This window comes from Anguilla anguilla, chromosome 2, assembly GCF_013347855.1.
Source record: "Anguilla anguilla isolate fAngAng1 chromosome 2, fAngAng1.pri, whole genome shotgun sequence".
Taxonomy (NCBI): domain Eukaryota; kingdom Metazoa; phylum Chordata; class Actinopteri; order Anguilliformes; family Anguillidae; genus Anguilla; species Anguilla anguilla.
The window spans coordinates 12,839,969-12,858,830 of NC_049202.1; the positions used below are offsets into that span (position 1 = coordinate 12,839,969).

Below are 18,862 nucleotides of genomic sequence, written 5' to 3' on the forward strand. Positions count from 1 at the left end.
AATACTCATTATTTCTGGTAATGAGTCTCTTTGTTATCAACAAGGACAAGGGACTACTGATTCCTCTTCACCCCTCTCTGTGTACATCTATTAATTCAAGATTCAGAGATTTTGGAGACATTGTGCTGTGCACAGAGCTCAAACACTGGACAAGTCTAACCATTTCAGAGTGATAAGGCTCTGTTTTTTCTGTGTTTGTAGGGACTTCAGTTCAGAGTTTATTGTGTTCCCTGTCAATCCACAGATTAGATTAGTTTTGTCAAGATCCTTCTACCCCCCCTCTCTCTCTCACTCTCTATGTTTGTGTGAGTTGTGTGCGTTGGAGATCTATGTTTACTCACAAGAATCAATTCCTCAGCTTTGAAATGTACCTGATGTGTAAATAAAGACCATATAATTTTTTGAAATACTGATAAGTAAATTTGCCTGGAGATGGTGCCTATGCATGTCTGAATGTGGAAAGTGAGAATATCATGGATGTCCTCCAGGGGGTGTAATTGGGAACACAGGATTTTTTGTAAATGTTCTGTCCATGAATGGGACTGACTTGGGAAATGGCTGGGAAACCAGAAACAATAATAAGTATGATCATCATCACATAAGAATGTGTCATTTCTGAGATGCCAAGGCTCATTCTTTTTTGAAGATAGGCTATTTGAAATGTAAAGGATAAGTCTCAGAAAGTTTTTGCTTAGGTGTTTGCACATGTTCCAGTTACAAGCAAGGTAAATGCCTTACTATTGCACATTAATGTAAATGCTCTGTACTCCACATCGATACACATCAACATCTGCCATTCATGCCTGGAAATACACGCTCCATCAAAGAATTTAGAAAAATCCTCATGTCTTGTTGCCTGTGCATTTCCTGTAAGTGTTTCTGTATAGGACTATATATGACAGATAGATTTTCATAATTCTACATTATTCATAGTTTACAATTTAAAGTATTAAATTAACAATTTAAAGGTGCATTTTATCTAGCAATACAAATTATTTCTTTTATTCTTTTAACGTGTAAGCATTGTTTTATTGTTTAGCTTGAAATTGTTATGAAAAGGAATCAACTTGTTATCATGAAGTATCTTGTCTGTGCTCTTTGTCATTTCAGGTTCTTAAAAGTAGTAGCTTAGATATTTTGAAAAATAATTATGTTGATTGTACTTTGGAATTGTGTGTGATTTGCGGCTTCCACTGTGCTCTGTTCTGCACTTAAATCTTGTAATGCACTGTAGATCACCCTGGAAACAATGGTCTGAAAAATAACTCCAAATCAGAATGACGGCTGCACATGATGGCTGTCTTAGCCATCTTCCTTGGCCCTTTTTTGAGGGGGAGAGTGTTGACCAGGGATGTTTATGTCTTGTTTTGATGGTCCTCTTCCACTTAGCGGAGTCTGAAGAGACGCAAAGCCTCTGAAAGGTTTTTGTGTGTGGAGCCACTGTCATTTGGGCCGAATGGCTGGACGATGAAAGGGTACTTGAGGGGCATTACAGCCCCCTTCTGATGGATTTCAGCAGGGCAAAAAGGCCCACTCCTGAGCACACAAGAGTTCAACCATGATGAAGTGCAGTTTTGAGGGTGTGGGCACCAGACTGGCTCTCATAGGGTTCTTCATCAGGAGCTCTCAGCCATTTCATTGGCGCATTAATCGAAGAGGGGGATCTAATCCAAATATTTAGCCATGAATACAGTCCTAGCAATCAGGCAAATTTAGAACCTTTTTTTGGGGCTGCTCTTTTCAGCTGAGAGATCGTTTCATTCACCTCTCCAAACAATCTTTATTGCCAATGCAAAGATCTTTTTTTTCACCATAAAAGCATTTCCTTATGTAAGAACACCCAATAAACCGATAGACATAAAAGTAGGAAATTCTGTCTGATTAATACTTATATTGTCTTTGTCAAGAACATTAAATGCCAAATTAAATAATACAATGAGACTGGGGAGTTTGTTGCAAAAAAGTGGACACCCACACCTCAGAAATCTTTTCATTCAAGTTGACATTTTGTTAAATGGAGATTAGAAAGTGGCCAAACAATATAAAAAAAATCAGGAAATGCAAGTTGCACTCTCTTTGTGTTTCTCGGCCTTTACAAGGCCATCCACCAGATCGACTGTTGGTGGATAATCGTAGCTTGTGCTTCTATTGCTGTCTGATTACAATGACAAAAAGAAGACGCAGAACTACAGGAGGAGGACGCATTCTATCTAACATACTTAGTTTCCTCTTTGACACTCTTTCCCATGTGGGCTCACCCTCTGTTATGTTGTGAAATAGTTCTACCAAAGACCTGGGTTATTGTGTTCAATTAGAAAGGAGAAGTGAAACTCTTTATTTTCTGAAATCATACTGGGTATTCAAAACCAGTGCTCCAATAAGACCAACAGACAAATCTGTCACCTCCTGATAGACGTTGTTTTCATACATGCGAACATATGCAATAAGTGATAGCGAATCCTACGGGTCCACTCTTTTGAAGAGCGCTGGGCACAAAAAAAGCCTCTCTCGTAATGCAATCTGATCATATGATGAAGCCCTAAACAAACTACAACTGAGAGGAAGTGATAAACAGAACTTCCTGTAGCAAGCTGCCCAAGATAACACTTTCCACAGACTGCGGAATGAGTCAAGATTCTTAGAGAAGTTAAAGGGTACTTGTACTGTAACAATGGCGGTGACTCCAGAATTGTGGCCAGAACTCCAAACAGAGTTGTGTTAAGTGGTAAACTGATTAATTTTCTGCAGCAGAAGCCAAGTGTTAAACTAATTGATAAGTGACAATTTTAAAGGCCTCTACTATGAATAACCAGAAGGAAATCATACTGAAACTTTAGGATAGGCCTATATCTCTGTGTTTTTGGCTCTTCTGCGGTCATGATCACAATGGAAATTCTGATTATATCACTTTGATGTGTATAATTTGAAATACAATCAGTAATATTTTGCCTACATCGCTCTGTTATGTATGAGGTGGGGAAATATTTAAATGTATAAATATTGTAAGTTGATGAAGATGAATATCCAAATATCCCAAGCCAGTTGTCATGCTCATACAAAAACACACCATAAAGATCTAAAGTGAAAAATTGGGTTATCTTGTTCCCTTTCTGTAACGCTTCTCAGCAAATAATGCTTGAGTATGTCCTGTCAAGATGATGACCACTACTCCTTGGTGTAGGGAGAGTAATGCCTCTCCATAGCTCCTCAACACTCACCATTCATGCAGACAGGAAGCCCTTTCAACTCTAGGAAGCAGGTGGCTGTTCAGAACATGTAGACTGTTCTGAGATGTAGTGAAATGGCCGAGAGGTTTGTCAGCACACTCTCAAAATAGTGTGCAACAGCACAGCGTTGTTATTGTCCTACTGGTTTTGTGTGTCATCACCTTCAGCCATATTACTTTCAGTTCACATCACCCATGAATGAAGTGAACTCTACAGTTCCTGGAACAGTGGTCAGGAGTCAGTCAATATTTCCCTTTAACTTTAACTCATTATAACAGAAGCATTATGTTTCATTTTCCTCGCAAAAAGTTTGGTAAATATAAATAAAAACCCGCTAAACTTCATGAAAGAAAAACTTAATTTAGGTTTGCATTGAAGACGAATGTTAATTAAATGCAGAATAATGTCATTTGCAAATGCAATTCTCAAACATATTATGTTGACAATCACTTAGATGACACATTCTTTTGACAATAAAATGAAAAAATTATTTATGTAGCTTGGTTGGTTGGGCCTCCCTTCTGTGTAACTTCTTAGACAAAGAGAAATATCATGAGTTCAGCAGACTGAGATAAGTACAAGGCTCTACTGGGAGCCAAGAGGCTCTTTTGGCTGTATTGATAACCTTTTGAGAGGAGAGCCGGCTTTTATCCCACAGTCCTTGAGACAGAAAAATCTTCCTCGATGTGCTGTTCACCCCAACATCGCCTCCCCCTCAAACTTCATCATTCCTTTACCATCCACCACTACCGCCACATGCTCCATAACTTAGCAGACTCAGAGTTTTTTGATGAGAGCAGCTCTTTTGATTATCTGGTTGAGCAAATTTGATTGCTAGACCACATTAACAACTTGCTGAAATGCCTGCTGTTTAGCACAAAAATAATTATATCCAAGCAGTGCTGATGCAGGGGACAAAAGTAGATGGCTGAGGTCATATTTTACCAATTATGCCCTGACACAAACTCAGTATCTCAGTTAAAATAATGAATCATTAATGAATTCCTTGAATTTAGACTGTGCTTTTCTCACACTCAAAGTGCTTTACAGTGATGAGGGGTAAACTCACCTCAGCCACCACCAATGTGTATCACCCACCTGGCAGCCACTTTGTGCCAGAGCACTCACCACACATCACCTGAGGTGGAGAAGGAGAGGGATGGGGGATGATTAGGTAGCAGCTACACAGAGCTAGGTTGAGAATTTAACCAGGACCACAGTGAAATTGCTTTTTGTGATTAGAGTCATGGCATCTTTAATAAACACAGTGAGTCAGGACCTCGGTTTAACATCTCAGCCAATAGACTACTGCGCAGTGTCCCAATCGCTGCACTGGGGCATCACCCCCTACTGGCCCACCAACCCAACTTCCAGCAGCAACTTAGTTTTCCCAGGAGCTCTCCCATCCAAGTACTAAGCAAGCCCACACCTGCTTAGATTCAGCAGGAGCAGAATTAAAGGTGATATGGCTGCTGGCACATTCATAAAGGGCATTGATGGTACACCCATAAGGGGAAAGTACAAATAATATGAAGATATCCAGGCTTAAGAATGTCATATGTATCTGTGTTCTCTGATTGTGCAATAAATAAGGAACTCCACTAAATGCAGTGTGAACTGGTTCTGTAATGATAATGCTAACACTAATGACAGCTCTGGAGTCGCCACACCAAACAGCTGAATGTGTGAAAACTCACCGGATTTCACTTCCACACCCCCAGAACACCCAGTTCATCCTTCTCACTCTGAGATTAAATTCTGACCTGAGCAGCTTGAATGTTAGGCTATGTGCTATATGAGTGTATGTGTGTGTGTGTGTGTGTGTGTGTGTGTGTGGTTGAGGGAGGGGTGGTGGGTGGTTGTTGCAAGTTGCCCTGGTGCTATCCATGACCACTGAGAACCTCCCAGCTTTAATTTGTAAAATGTTATTAGCACCTCCCAGAATTCTGTGTTGGATTTAACAGTCCACTCACAAAAAACACTGCATGGCCAACTGGCTCAAAAAAAGAGAAAGAGAGTGAGAGGGAATTGGGGAGGGTAAAGGCTTTTAAAAGTCCTCTGACTCCATTGAAAGAAATCCCCTGTGCAGACTGCCTCATTCTTGTGCTGTCAATTAAGGGTGTTTCCTTGCATTTTCATCTTTGTTTTTACAGTGTGTAGCAGGGAAAAAAGGAAGCAAAACAAATTAGCAGCCATTGTTCAAGGCCTCTAGCTCTCCCAATAACATTATTTGTGGAAACATACATGCAAGAATAACTTCCTGAGCCAAAGAGATTAATTGTCTGTCATGTGCAGATATTCCTGGCTGGCTTGGGAGTCCACCACTTTGTAGGCCCTGAAGCCCTCTCTCTCTCTCTCTCTCTCTCTCTTTCTCTCTCTCTCTCCTCCCCCCCCCTCTCTCAACACAGGAGAGGCCGAAAAAAATACAGTGACTCATATCACCTCCACTGGCAATACAAAATAGCAGAAAACAGGATATATCCTGTTCACAAAACTAATTCAATGGTTCAAAAAATGAAAACCAGTCATTCATTTGTAAGCCACTTATTCCAATCACTTGGTTAAATTTCTGCCATTATAGCATCAAATGTTGCGTAAAGTTAAGTGTCATATCTTCAAAATGCTACAGTATACACATAATTCAGTTCATTAGCATAGATCTTCAGTTATCATCATCTTTCACATTGTATATCATGTGGTAATATCTGGTGCAGTGCATGTCACACAGTTCAAGTCCCCAAAGGTCAAGTCACCAGGGGATCTCTTGTGATAAAATCTATTTAGCATGGCTAAGTTACGCCTTCAACACCTCTTCCTGGCCAGCAAGTTCTGAATAGATATGAAATTTATATATGAATAGACATGAATTTATACCATATTACAGTAATTGCCTGTGCCTGGTTTGAGTTCTTGCTGTAATTCGACATTGCCATGTCATTGGCTGACACACACCAATCATTTACGTTCTCTGTGCATCACCTCGTCCGTGGAAAAGGAAACTGTTTCAGCATATGAAGTAAAAGGTAATTTGAACACAACCCTTTAGTTTTTGGATTGTTAGTGCAAAAAACAGCACTTTAAAACAGAAAGGCCACTTATAACCAACAAAACTCATCAGCTTGTTTCTATTAAAGAGCAGCTCCCAGCATTTTATCTCCCACTTTCCTGAGAAGTGCTGTCTTATTTGTTTAACCTCGGGTCGATGTTTGCTTTTTTCAGGTAACTGGGCCACTGCCTTTGTACGCCATGATCTCTCCCACCAGTTACTTCTCTTTCTACCTTTTCTCTGTCTTTTGCTGCGTCATGCTAACTTACGTCCCTGGCGATAGCATAATCACATAAATTCTCCATTTGTTGAAAAGATTTTCAGACAGTGCTTCGGTATGTCTTAATTTGTGCAGCCACTATTACGGATATTAGTGCCTTACCCACACACGTTCTAAAGACAAACAGATTTTCCACTTCAGTGCTCACACAAAGACCAGAGTGAAACTTTCTTGACCATTGGGTTAACTTTACAGGGAAACCATTTACATTAGCAGTCAAAATCAATGGGCTTGCTATGGCAACAACACCATCTATCATAAAACTACTAGCAATCAATAAGCTTTTAACAGGTAAATTGGACATGCCGTCTCAGCATACTGATAAGATTGTCTGTGTATTATTACCACAATAAGTATAGCTGTTTATGGTCAATGTAAGCTTATTCAGGCTGTTCCAATGAGATAAGATTGTAATTACATATTTTGATTCAGCACTTTAAAATTCCACAGCTGCATTGACTGTTATATGTTTTAGTACAATGCAATCTTTGTTTTAAAAAAGTGAAGTGTCAGTAAGAGATTTATGATTTGTGTCGGATGGAACCTTCACAAAAACAAATATATAGCTGCTATCACCACACTTCCTGAACCCATCTCACATTCTGAAGCTGCTCACTGTCTACAGTCAGCTTAACCACCTTGTTATCCATGTACTAAAAACCTTTAATATTATTTTTAAAACCCACATTTTTATGCATTTTCAGGCCTGTTCCATCACTGCAGTGCTTGCTGTCAATTTGGGAGAGTCCACATGAGCACACATATCCTCCAAAAGGTGTGCATTTCTTTCTACTTTGTATTCCATCAGTTGATTTTCAGCTGGTGCATGCTGACTTCAGGAATCCAATCAACCTGAAGAGATGCTATTGTGTGATGAGGTAGGGAATATCTTACTGACTGATACCCTCCTTAATTGGGCAACTATATGATGTGGAATGAGCAGGATTAGCTTCTGGATTGATGACTGCACCATGGACTTGTGGCCCTTGTCTTGATTACAACTGACCCTGAGCATATGGAGCATTAAAAAGTATATCTGGCTTCACGGAACCCAAGTGGACCAGTGGGGCTGTAACCCACTGGTCCACATTGGTTCAATGGAGCCAGTAATCACAATGTCATTAAAGCTCAGAGTGATGGGATGCTTTACCATTCACATCTCTTGACACATGGAACACAGCCTTTATAGATATTGTTTATTACCCGGTAGAGTTGGAAAATATTTGCCGACAGTTTTACATTGTAGCTAAGTCTATGGATGATTAAAGTAAACAAGGACATAGTGGAGTGCTGATATTGATTTCACTGGCCAGAGGTGTGCTGAACCTAAGCAAACTTCACCCTGTCCTCTGTGTCTACAGTGTTGAAAACAGTGTGTGGGAGTATGTACAGCTATACATTTTATATGTTTCTACCACATACTTTGTTTTTGGATAAATCTTAGTTTTTCAGGAAATACTAATACCCCCCCACCCCCACCCCCACCCCCACCCCCACCCCCACCCCCACCACCAAATTATGACAAAACTAATGAGTCCTTGGTCAGATTTTTTATGTCTTTGGCTGAATCCATTTTGTCTCAAGGTGTGGGCCATTAATTGAATGATGAAATGGAGTGGGCTGTGTCCTATGCGCTTGCTTGAACGAATACAGAAAGGTGCGTGTACAATTCCATGATAATTAATCAGACAGGGAGCTTGGGCGACATTAGTTAATGTGTTGTTATAATTGAACAACTGTGGAATGCGGCTGCTGTGGTTGTTGACCTTGGAATAACCGGCACCATTATCTCCAAAGCGGTTGATAAATTAATGAAAGGACAGTGTTTGCATTGATACTGTATCTCTCAACCGTTTTTGAAACTCCTGTCATTGACTCGAGTGACACAGATGAACGAAGCACCCAAATAAATGAGTGTTAGTGCGTGGACAGCCCCATTACCAGCAGCAGCACGGGGTTATAAATCCAGGGCTTACACTAACGCATTGTCCACAGTTCTCCTGTTTTTCTTTTAGTGACTTGCAGGGACAGAAATGTTAAATTATCCATGGAGCAATTAGTTTGAAAAGACAGCAAACAGTGGCTCATCTGGCTGGTGGATGGAGACAGAAACAGCATTTTAATGTAGCATTTACAGATACCAACCCTGTCATTCAGTGTTTTTTAAAAAACGGGGAGCTCCTGATGTGGTTAATTTCCCCTCTATAAATAAATCTATTTCCTGGCGTTATACATGACCTTGAGTATGTATATTGGTGGTCCACAGTTTACTCTGTTCTGAACAGTATTTGTGAGATTTTCCCTCATCATTGCACGTAATGACTGGAAATAGTGAAGACCAGGAAGTGAAGACATGAGTCACCAAATAAAAGACACTTAATTATTACTGTTCTTTTGAGACATGAATAACATAAACATATGGACGTTTTTCTGCCATAAGATCATGTTTCATGTATGTTTTATGTCTTATCCATGCTTTACGTTAGTTATTTGTTTATAGAAATAATTAAAGAGCATGCCAGAACTTTTCCTTCAGGGAGGTAGAGTGTCATGGCTTATAATTTATCATTTAAAGTCACACATTTTGAAGTTCATATAACATGTTTATATTGATTTTGTCACAATACAATGCCTTAGTCACAGCTATAAGAAGGAAAAGCAACATGTTAGGATCTCTGGCTTTGTTTTATCATGGTGAAACATGGTTTATATTTCAGCACATATAAATAGAGTATGCACAATGAGACTGATGGCCCTGGTGGGTAATTTAATGACAGTTTGTTAGTTCAAAAGAGCTTTTAAACAAGACCTAGTAAATTGACCAGTGAGGCAAGGCCTGTGTCCTCAATTAAACAATTAATTGAATGGCCTCTGAGCAATGGTACACCGGTCGCACCCCTGTCTCATTTTTGCAATCAGGTCAATATTTGGTCAAGAGTTGTCACAGAAACCACATCCTCTCTTCACTAATGGCAGCATTTAGAGTGTAATTTCTAAAACATTAATTCATTAAGTCCTGCATTATTTTCAGCAAGGGAAATTCTAATGAAATGAGGATTCCACTGGCAGCTAAGGAAATATAAATAGTTGGTTTACTGTTCATTCAGCTGTGCTATTTGCTTTTCAATTAGGCCCAATACAGATTGAGATATGGCATTTCAAAAGCATTCACCTACCACTTTAAATGATTACAAGATTTTCTGCCTGAACATCCAATTTAGATAATGCTATAAAAACAATTACTTGTTCAAACAGAGGCAAAATGGCAACATACTTTCTCATAATAGCCTAGTACAAACAGTGCCATCTCCCTCCATGGTGCTGTAGGCATAAATCACAATGATAAGATAACATAATTGTTTAACACGCAAATTATTTGCATAAAACACAACTAAAGAGCAAGAAGTCCAAAGATGCTTTAACTTGAAAAAAAAATGAAGGAAACTTCTCTAATAATAGGGACAACTAATGTGAAAAATGAATGATTAAGTTTAAATGCGTGTGTGTGTTTATTAGTACAATCTCCAGCGTTAGTGCAAGGTGTTTTGAAACATGGTTTATATGATATGAACCAAATGTCCATCCATCATGCAATTTCAAAGGGGAGTTTTAAAAGGAATATAACAGCATCAATCGTGGTCATGTTTCAAAACACAATTGCATACCCCATTGAGGTGCAGACAACAGGATTTTTTTTACATTGTAAGCATTCATGAACTAATACTTTTTTGCTATATAATATTTCATATATTTTAACACACTCATTTGTCAACTGTATACACATGCACACAGTAGTATACATGCAATGCTGTGATGAAATTGAATACACCACAAAAGATGAACCCTGAACTCAAGCTGTGATACAGGTCAGAAAAACTCCAGAAATCTAACACTTTCACACTTTTTTGTGTGTCTAACTCTAATTTTGACTCCCAGAAATTTGTTGTGAACCAAGAAGACATCAATGTCTTTTTGCTACAAGTGCAGGCGAGGCAATATGCTTCAATGGATAGTTCTGTGGAACCTCTAGAACAGAGGTCCTCAATCTTTTCCAGAAAGGGCCGGTGTGGGTGCAGGCTTTTGTTCCAACCAAGCAGTAACACACCTGATTCCACTAATCAACCACAAGAATCTCTGCTAAGGATTTTGATTAGTGGAATCAGGTGTGTAACCGCTTGGTTGGAATGAAAGCCTGCATCCACACTGGCCCTTTCTGGATAAGATTGAGGACCCCTGAGTTATTTCAAACAAACCACAGAAGCTACTGACTTTAGCAAGAGGTTCATTTGTCAATTGTGTACTTCTGTTTATACTCAGGCTGCTAGCTACTATTTTTGACTTGCTTTTGACTGTAGGTTACTCCACACAAAGTCCAATTAATGCTATTGCAATCTTCTATCCTAAAAAATGTGCCCACCACATATTCTGGTCTATTATCCAAAAAGATCAAATGAATTTTGCCCATCTGCACTAACTCTTAATTTTGCGTAATCTTTATGTATGCAGCACTTTGTCTTTTAAATCATTGATGGCCAAAGAAACTGTAAGTTCAATAAAATAAAATAAAAATAAAATAAATTCTTACTTTATAAAATTTGTGCAAAACAAATGATATCTACAAAATAGCCTCTGATACTTATCAAGATCTATCTACTTGCAATAGGATATTAATCTACATTTACAAGATGAACGGTCTGTGGCAAGTTGATAAACCTATAATTCATTTTTATTTTGGCTCACAGAAGCCCTGTACCAAATACTATGCCATTTGCTCTAATAATAATAATAATAATAATAATAATAATAATAATAATAATAATAATCTTCTACTTTCACAACAAGACTTTCCACTCTTCAGCAAGGGACTTTATATGATGCCAGCCCTTGGCACCATCACCATGGTGCTAAAAGATTATGGGTGTCACATGAGTAAGTGGAGTGCAAGACTATCCTGTGCAGAACCTCCCTGGGCCTTGGAAACCGAGTGTCAACTATTGCGATCAAAGAAGCCAATGTTTCACCTAATCTTCCCTGTACAACTTGTGTGTGTTCTGCTTCCAATGTTGATTTTGCCTTTGCATGATTTGTGAACCATTACACAATACAAGAAAAATCGATACGCATGCTATTGGTTTTGGAATGGTTTTGCATATTTAAGGCCATTGAACTGAATGAGTATGCATGAAGGTGGATACAACAGAAAGATTAATCACACACTGTCGGACTGAGATCATTACAGGCCCTCCAATCATTAACATCTTGCTTATCGAAAACTCTTCTGTGTTTATCTTTCTGCTAAATGATAACCTTTTTGAAGTTGAATCTACTGATATACGAGTCAAAGACAAGAGCAAAGCTGTGTTGTATACATCATATATATGGCGAGTCAACAGGACAAAGCCACCTTGCAAACAGGGTAGGTATCCAGTGTTAGTATAGATTAATTCCTTTCCTTGCAAGAGAATTCTATTGAACTTTATACTTCCTATCAACAAAGGTATTCCAATTGCCTTTGGTAGTGCAGCAGTTTGTGTCATATTCCCTTGGTTGAGACAATACGTTTTAAGCATGAAATCACAAATAGAAACCACTGAAATATAGGAGTTAGTTTCTTTAAATCATCCAAGTACAAGCAGTGTCTGCTGTAAAGTACTTTCAACAGGATATTATTCACCAGTTTCAAGGAAATTAATTTTGAATAATATATTTTTCCTGTTTTTCACCGATTTTCCTCTTTATTCAATTGTTCTGGATTTGCTGTTCCGTTTCTTTCCTGTTTTCAGGACAGATGACGTTGTGCAGTATGAGCAGTTGTAGAACCGGCCAGATTTTCAGAAACGAGTGACAGTTTCTCAGCCGATTTAATTGGAAATACTCCGCTGCAGTCTTTTTACACTGAACAGGGTGCCGAGCATAGGGTTTAAGATGGGAAAGCAAACAGGTAATTTCCTCCTCACAAACACAAAGCAATCGCAAATGAAACCGTTAATAAATTTAAACAATATATATTTAGCTGCAAAGCATTCTGGAGAAAATGTTAATGCTATTAATAGGCCTGTTTCTTTTTTGTTTCCGAATTTATTCTAATCGATGTTCAAATCTGCATCTCAGTATTACGCTTTCCTTCATTTGTCAAATAACATTTAACAATTAATATAATAATTAATTATATTATTACTTAAGTAGGCTAACTACGGGGCAATAACACACTTCTTTATCTTTTAAAGTTAATTTCACATTATAACTGCAAAACCTTGCGGCCTCACAGTTTAGAAATAGGTGTTGTTTCCATAGCAACTAAACGTGTACAGCACGTATTAAAAGAACAGCAAACAGTTTGGCCGCTTTTATTTTACATTGTTTAGACCGAATAACTAAGGGTAGACCTACACGAATTCCAATTAAATAATTAGTCTACAGCTTACACTATCAAAAGTTATAACATTTCAATTATGATATAAATAATAATATTTAATGATCATTAACAACAATAAGAATATTTTTTCTTTAAAATGTTTTTAAAAGACTAAATTAACCTAATAAATGATCATTGTTATAAGTTACTGGAGTATTGCAGAACAAAAAATCAATTCACACATCTATCACAAAAGATTATTTTTTATTTCACAAAAATTATAAAGACTAAAATGGCCATTTGAACAACGTGAAAAGTATTTTCCCCACTAAAGCAGCAATTAGTGAATATTAATCAAGCTGGACTCACTGCTGTGAACACAAAGAAACAGCCTACCCCATACATACATTTTGGTTAGTTTAAAAACCCAAAATACCGTAGGCCAAAGATATATTCTTAACTTACATTAACAAGAACATTTGTTTCCACCAAATATACATACATATATACAAACTTTATTTTGGAACACAATTTATTTATAAAAAGTGATATGTAGCTTGGGGGGGATGTTTCAGGAGAATAAAATCTCCCCATTACCCGAATCAGTCCTTTCTCATATTTGCGCATTTAAAGACGCATCGATATCGTCTTCAATGTCCAGCTCTTGATCCGAATCGTCCGAAATGTCTGACTCAATTTCTTCCTGCGATACAGGAGAAGAGGAACATTGCGACCGGCTGTTCGCAATTTCTGTGCTTCTCTCGTTGGGGCTGACACCCAGTTCCTGTCTCGGTTCGCAGTTTATTTCGGCATTTTCGCCCTCCAATTCCCTCTTTACACCTTGTGGGTTTTCCTGTGAGTGAAACACACACACACACACACACACACACACACACATATTTATATATAGGTAGCTGATAAGAGCACAAGAAATACCACCAAAACGCGTACGCTTATTCGCGCACTGCAAATACATTCATATTGCATTTATTATGAAAAACATATGTTCAGAGATATTTAAAAATGCCATTTTTTCCCAAACAGCTTTTAAACCAAAGCCAATCAGAATTCTGTTGATATTTTCCGTTCTCTTTAATTACTGCAAAAACTACATTTTATCAGAGTTAAATAAATCTAGTTGGTACTCTAAACATTTGTAAATGGCACTATACATTTGTATTGTCATGATGATAGATCTTTTTCTTTTGTTATTACATTGGCACACGCCATGTCGCATATGACTAAGAAAGGGGTGAAACTACATGAAGATACAGCCTAATAATATAGTCAAAACACGGTACATCATTTATTCATTTAATGTCCCCACCTGTTTCAGTCGTCGCCACTTCGCTCTACGGTTCTGGAACCAAGTCTTCACCTATAAACATGCGAAAATACACATTAATTTCATACTAAAAATCTATTATAACCTGTAAAACGTGTAAATATTTTCTATATTATTCAAGGATTAGACTATAGTAACGCATTTTTCGCATTCGTGTTCATAATACGTAGTAGCCTAAAGACATGGCCGTTCTGTCCAGGTAGCCTAGTCTATTCTTTATTTTGGCTACTCTTCCAACTGAATAAAAGACTATATTTGATAATTGTGTAAGCATTTAATATTAGTTTACATTTCAACATTTTGAATTGTATCTAGCATAATATACTTTACAGTTCCGAACTATTTTGTTGTCTTACAACTAGCCTCGTTAAGTATGTTTGACAGAATTATCCCTCAAGGCCATGACTAATACGAGACGTAGGTCAATTTATTTTAAAGCTTATTATTGCAATTAATTAATTGTGTCACACATGGCCTGAGCTTCATGGGTTTTTACCTGTCTTTCGCTTAGTTGTAACATCTTAGCCAATCTTTTCCGTTCAGGTGGTGAGAGGTATTTCTGCGTCTCAAACTTCTTTTCCAGTTCAACGGTCTGGTCGTTGGAGAATCTTACTTGGCCACCCTTCCTTTTGTGCAGGGGTCTTTGAATAAACGGGGTCCATAAAAGTGGTTTACCTTTAAAAAAGAGATTAGTTTAACATACAGCAGGGGTAGCATAATAAAAAGGGGCAACACTGACACCATGCATTAATCGAAGACAATTCTAAAGAAAAAATAGGCTATTAAAGGAAAGAAAAGGACAAATTACTTGTCCATTAAGTTACGATTGGATAAATAAGAGACATTCTGAGCTCATTCGCTGCCCTGCAGCCAACATCCGTTCAACCTTAGCTTGCAGGGACGGCCTTCAACTAAACTATGGCAAAATTTCCGTCAATGTGTTTCCTGTTGGTTTATCTTCAGTGTGACTTTAACATCCGTCTTATCCATTATCACAATATCTGTAGGACACTGGGGTTTATTTATTCATTTAGCTTTATTATTTTTAAATAAAAAAATGTTTCCTCAAATTCTTGGGCATTAAGTACTGAAAAATGTGAGATAAGAACAAGCACAGATTGCCTTTAATTTCATAACCTACTTTTACAATAAAATCCATTTTTAAAGGCCAATTTAACTTACACTTAAATGACAAAGAAACATTGAAAAGGTTTCAAATTAGACGATGTTTTTATTGTCTAATTTTGTTAGCACCACAGTCCTTTGAAATATGCTGCACAAAAAAAATGAACACCCCCAACCAATAAAAATTAATGAATAAGTAATTTATTGCAGAAGCTCAAATCCTAAAAATACCACAAGCATTGGCCTACACCTAGGTCTGCCTATTTGAAAATTCTCTGAAAACCATTATGATGAAAATACATAGGCTTATATACATTAGCTGTAAAAAACAAACAAAAAAAAACCACTTCAGTTACTTGCGTCAGTTCATGCTTCGTTTACTGTGCGGTTTTGAAAAATAGGAAGCAACCAGTTATTTTAGCTGCCATAAAGTCACATCCCACTCAGAGGAAATGAACAATATCAGAAAAACGGATCCCGGCTATCAGAAGTCGAGTGTTTCCTGAATATGTCTGTATTGAGGATGTCGATAAAATAATCAGCATCGTGCACGACTCCCGGGGAAGAGTCTGCTTGAGGTAGCCAGGAAAACATTTAACAGCTTCTGAAACCAGATTTACTCCTATCGAGAGCTCAAGATTTCCTGTATGAACGGAAAAGGGTCAGGGCTTGCTGAACACAGGCTGTTAACCCCGGACCAGCACGTCATTGCCAACACAAGTGACTGAGTGCATTTTATTTGCTGGAGTAGTTTGCGCGACCAATAGATTTCTTTAAAATAAATACAATAACAAATAAACAGGGCTCAAGGTCGCCCTATCTGGCCCCTTGGCCCCGAATGGCCCACACGAGGAAAACTATCCAGAATGTGTACAGAAATAATGCGTTAAATTACTAATATCATACAAAAAACATGAAGGCCATTTGTTAAAAATATAAAAACGAGGGCTCTCTCGTGAAAAGTGTTGGCCATTCCCTGCTTGAAACACATCAAACTATTCCAAACAGGCTATTAGGATTTATGGTGATCATGAAGAATGCAACAGTAACATTCGCCTCAACAGAATTGTAGGCGTATCGTCTGGATATTTCTCTTATGTTTGAAGCGGCAGAAGTAAACCAATGATTTAGTAAACTGGATTAGCCTACAGCTCCGTATAAAACTGAGACCCCCGCATATTTTTTTGAAGAATCGAAGTTACTCCACCAAGTATTGATTGTTGTACCCTTCCAAAGCGAAGACATTGTTATTTTTTTATTTATGGGTATAAACTTTAGTTTGCATTATTAAACACTTTGCATTTTTACAATTTTACGACATGTCAATTTATGAAAGTAATTGTCCTGAATGGCAATAATTTTGTTTGGAACTAAAATCAAATGTTGTGAATTTCTTGCCACCCCGTTACTTTACAAAACTGTGGTGAATGGAAGAAGCGCAGCTGTCAAAGCGTGAGAGACCTCAGTAAATATAGCTACAAATAGCCTGTAGGCTGTGGTCGCATAAAAGTAGCATTTATCTAAAAAATACAATAAAAAAAATGAGAAAATCTGCAGTACTTCGCACAAAGTCAGCATGTTTTTTTAACGTCAGGATGTAGTCAACGTTAAGCTTGCTTAGTAGCATGCCGTGGCATTTAAGCTAAAATACATTTACAGTGTCCCATTTGCTAACACTATATTTGCATTTTATATACAATTAAACGAGCTACTTACCAAGAGGATCGTGCCTGATCAGTGCATGCGCGTATTCTCCGACTGCGCGATGAAATGGGTACATTGAATTGCCAAAAGCTCCGGAGCCGTAAGTCAGTGCTGCGTGGTGCGAGAAGGCTGGGTGAATCGGCGTTGGCTCATAGATGGGAGTTCTGTAATGGGGTACCAAACTCGTGAAGGACGAATTTGGGGACGGTAGAGTTGGAGTCGGGACGACTGCAGAAGACGTTGGAGTCACATTTCTGCCCAGGATATCTTCAATGTAGAAGGGAGTTGGATGGACGGGCTGAAGTGGGGTCGGTGCATAAAGAGGAACACTCATGGCTGAAGACACAGGGTGCTGGTATTGCATGACTAATAATTGCCGCTATTCAGTTACGTTTCAAGAATAAAAAGATGAACAATGATTCCGTAGCTCATCAACTGCTAAACATCTGAAGGTGTTCCTTTCTCCATCGGTCACCGGAGCTTTGTTGGCAAAACTTGTGCCAGTTTGGTCGCTATCTAAGTATCGAGAGGGAGGAGATAAGTGTAGGCCAACTTCCTGCAGGTAAGCATGAATTCTGATTGGCTCTCGCGAAAGATTTGCACTTCACAACAGGATTACATCTATAGCACATCTTGAATCAATGGCATGGTAACCAGAAAAAAAAACGAACGCTCTTTTCATTTCTGTTTAAAAGTGGATTTAAACATCTCTCCAGCATGAATATCGGCGAGTAGGCTATAGGCTACCATATAATAAAGTTATTCGAGTTTCGTTCCAGCTCAACCACTAGCAGAAGCCTAATAGGCGTTCTGACGCTTAAACCATTGTGGGTAATGGCATGTTCAGAACTGGACGCTGAAAAGAAGGACGACTGCATTAAATTTAAGTAGGCTAGCCTAATAATTATTTAGCCCCAATAAAGAGGCCTACGGGCTAATACAGGTATTTGGCGCGGTTGTCTAAGTAGCCTATATCATGACATTGATATTCTCCAAAAACCTTATCGCACAACTTTGAGGCTATAAATAAGCCATTAATATGTACGAATCTTTCGAGAGTGTAGGCTACATAGTGTCTTGAGTAATATATTTCTCGTGAAAACTATATAACCAATTTTTAATAACCCATTGCTTTTTTTTTTTTTACACAGCTGGAACAGCAATTGAGATTTTAACAAAGGCCTAGGCTTATAGAGTAGACGACCAATGAAAAAGTTATTATCCGATGACAACAAGCATATTATTATTATTATTATATAGGAGGGGGTCTAGCCTATAGAAGTCATGCCTAAAAACATTTTTTACCTGTGATAATCATGCAATATGAAACGCCATAATATCTGGGACTAAATGCACTGTTAAAGGTTTCACCTACGCAAAATCAACACATAGCCCCATAGTATATATGCCGCAGTGTGCAGTTTATGAATAGGAAACAGTTTCTATATTTACTGGTTTAATGCACCGTGATAGACCATTGTTAGTTTCCAGGCCCAGTCCAGTTGCAAAGGGAAGAGGCCAATGTCATTATATGGGTGAACCGGCAGAAAAAAGATACAGGCTAACATGGTAACCTTAGGTGTTTGTTAAGAATTAGGATGTTATCACTAAAGTTAAATGGGATATAGTCCATGATTGACTCAGTTACATTTTTTGTCAAGTTAATTACTGCATTGTCATTACAATCGTTTCTGACTGCAGGCTGCAAATAATTAGGCTAGTTGATTAATTGAATTCACAGGGTATTGATACTGGCAGAGTAAAATACACATTAAACGCA

At 38.1% G+C, this 18,862-nt stretch overlaps 1 protein-coding gene across 1 annotated transcript; it reads right to left on the minus strand.

Moving 5' to 3' along the window:
* Positions 1 to 13,153: 13,153 nt before the first annotated feature.
* Positions 13,154 to 17,606, minus strand: hhex (hematopoietically expressed homeobox). Its single transcript, XM_035403743.1, has 4 exons — positions 17,095 to 17,606; positions 14,750 to 14,928; positions 14,236 to 14,286; positions 13,154 to 13,761 (listed from the first exon to the last, which is right to left on the minus strand). The coding sequence occupies exons 1-4, from the start codon at positions 17,444 to 17,446 to the stop codon at positions 13,522 to 13,524; spliced, it is 822 nt and encodes a 273-aa protein (XP_035259634.1). The 5' UTR covers positions 17,447 to 17,606; the 3' UTR covers positions 13,154 to 13,521.
* Positions 17,607 to 18,862: the final 1,256 nt, after the last annotated feature.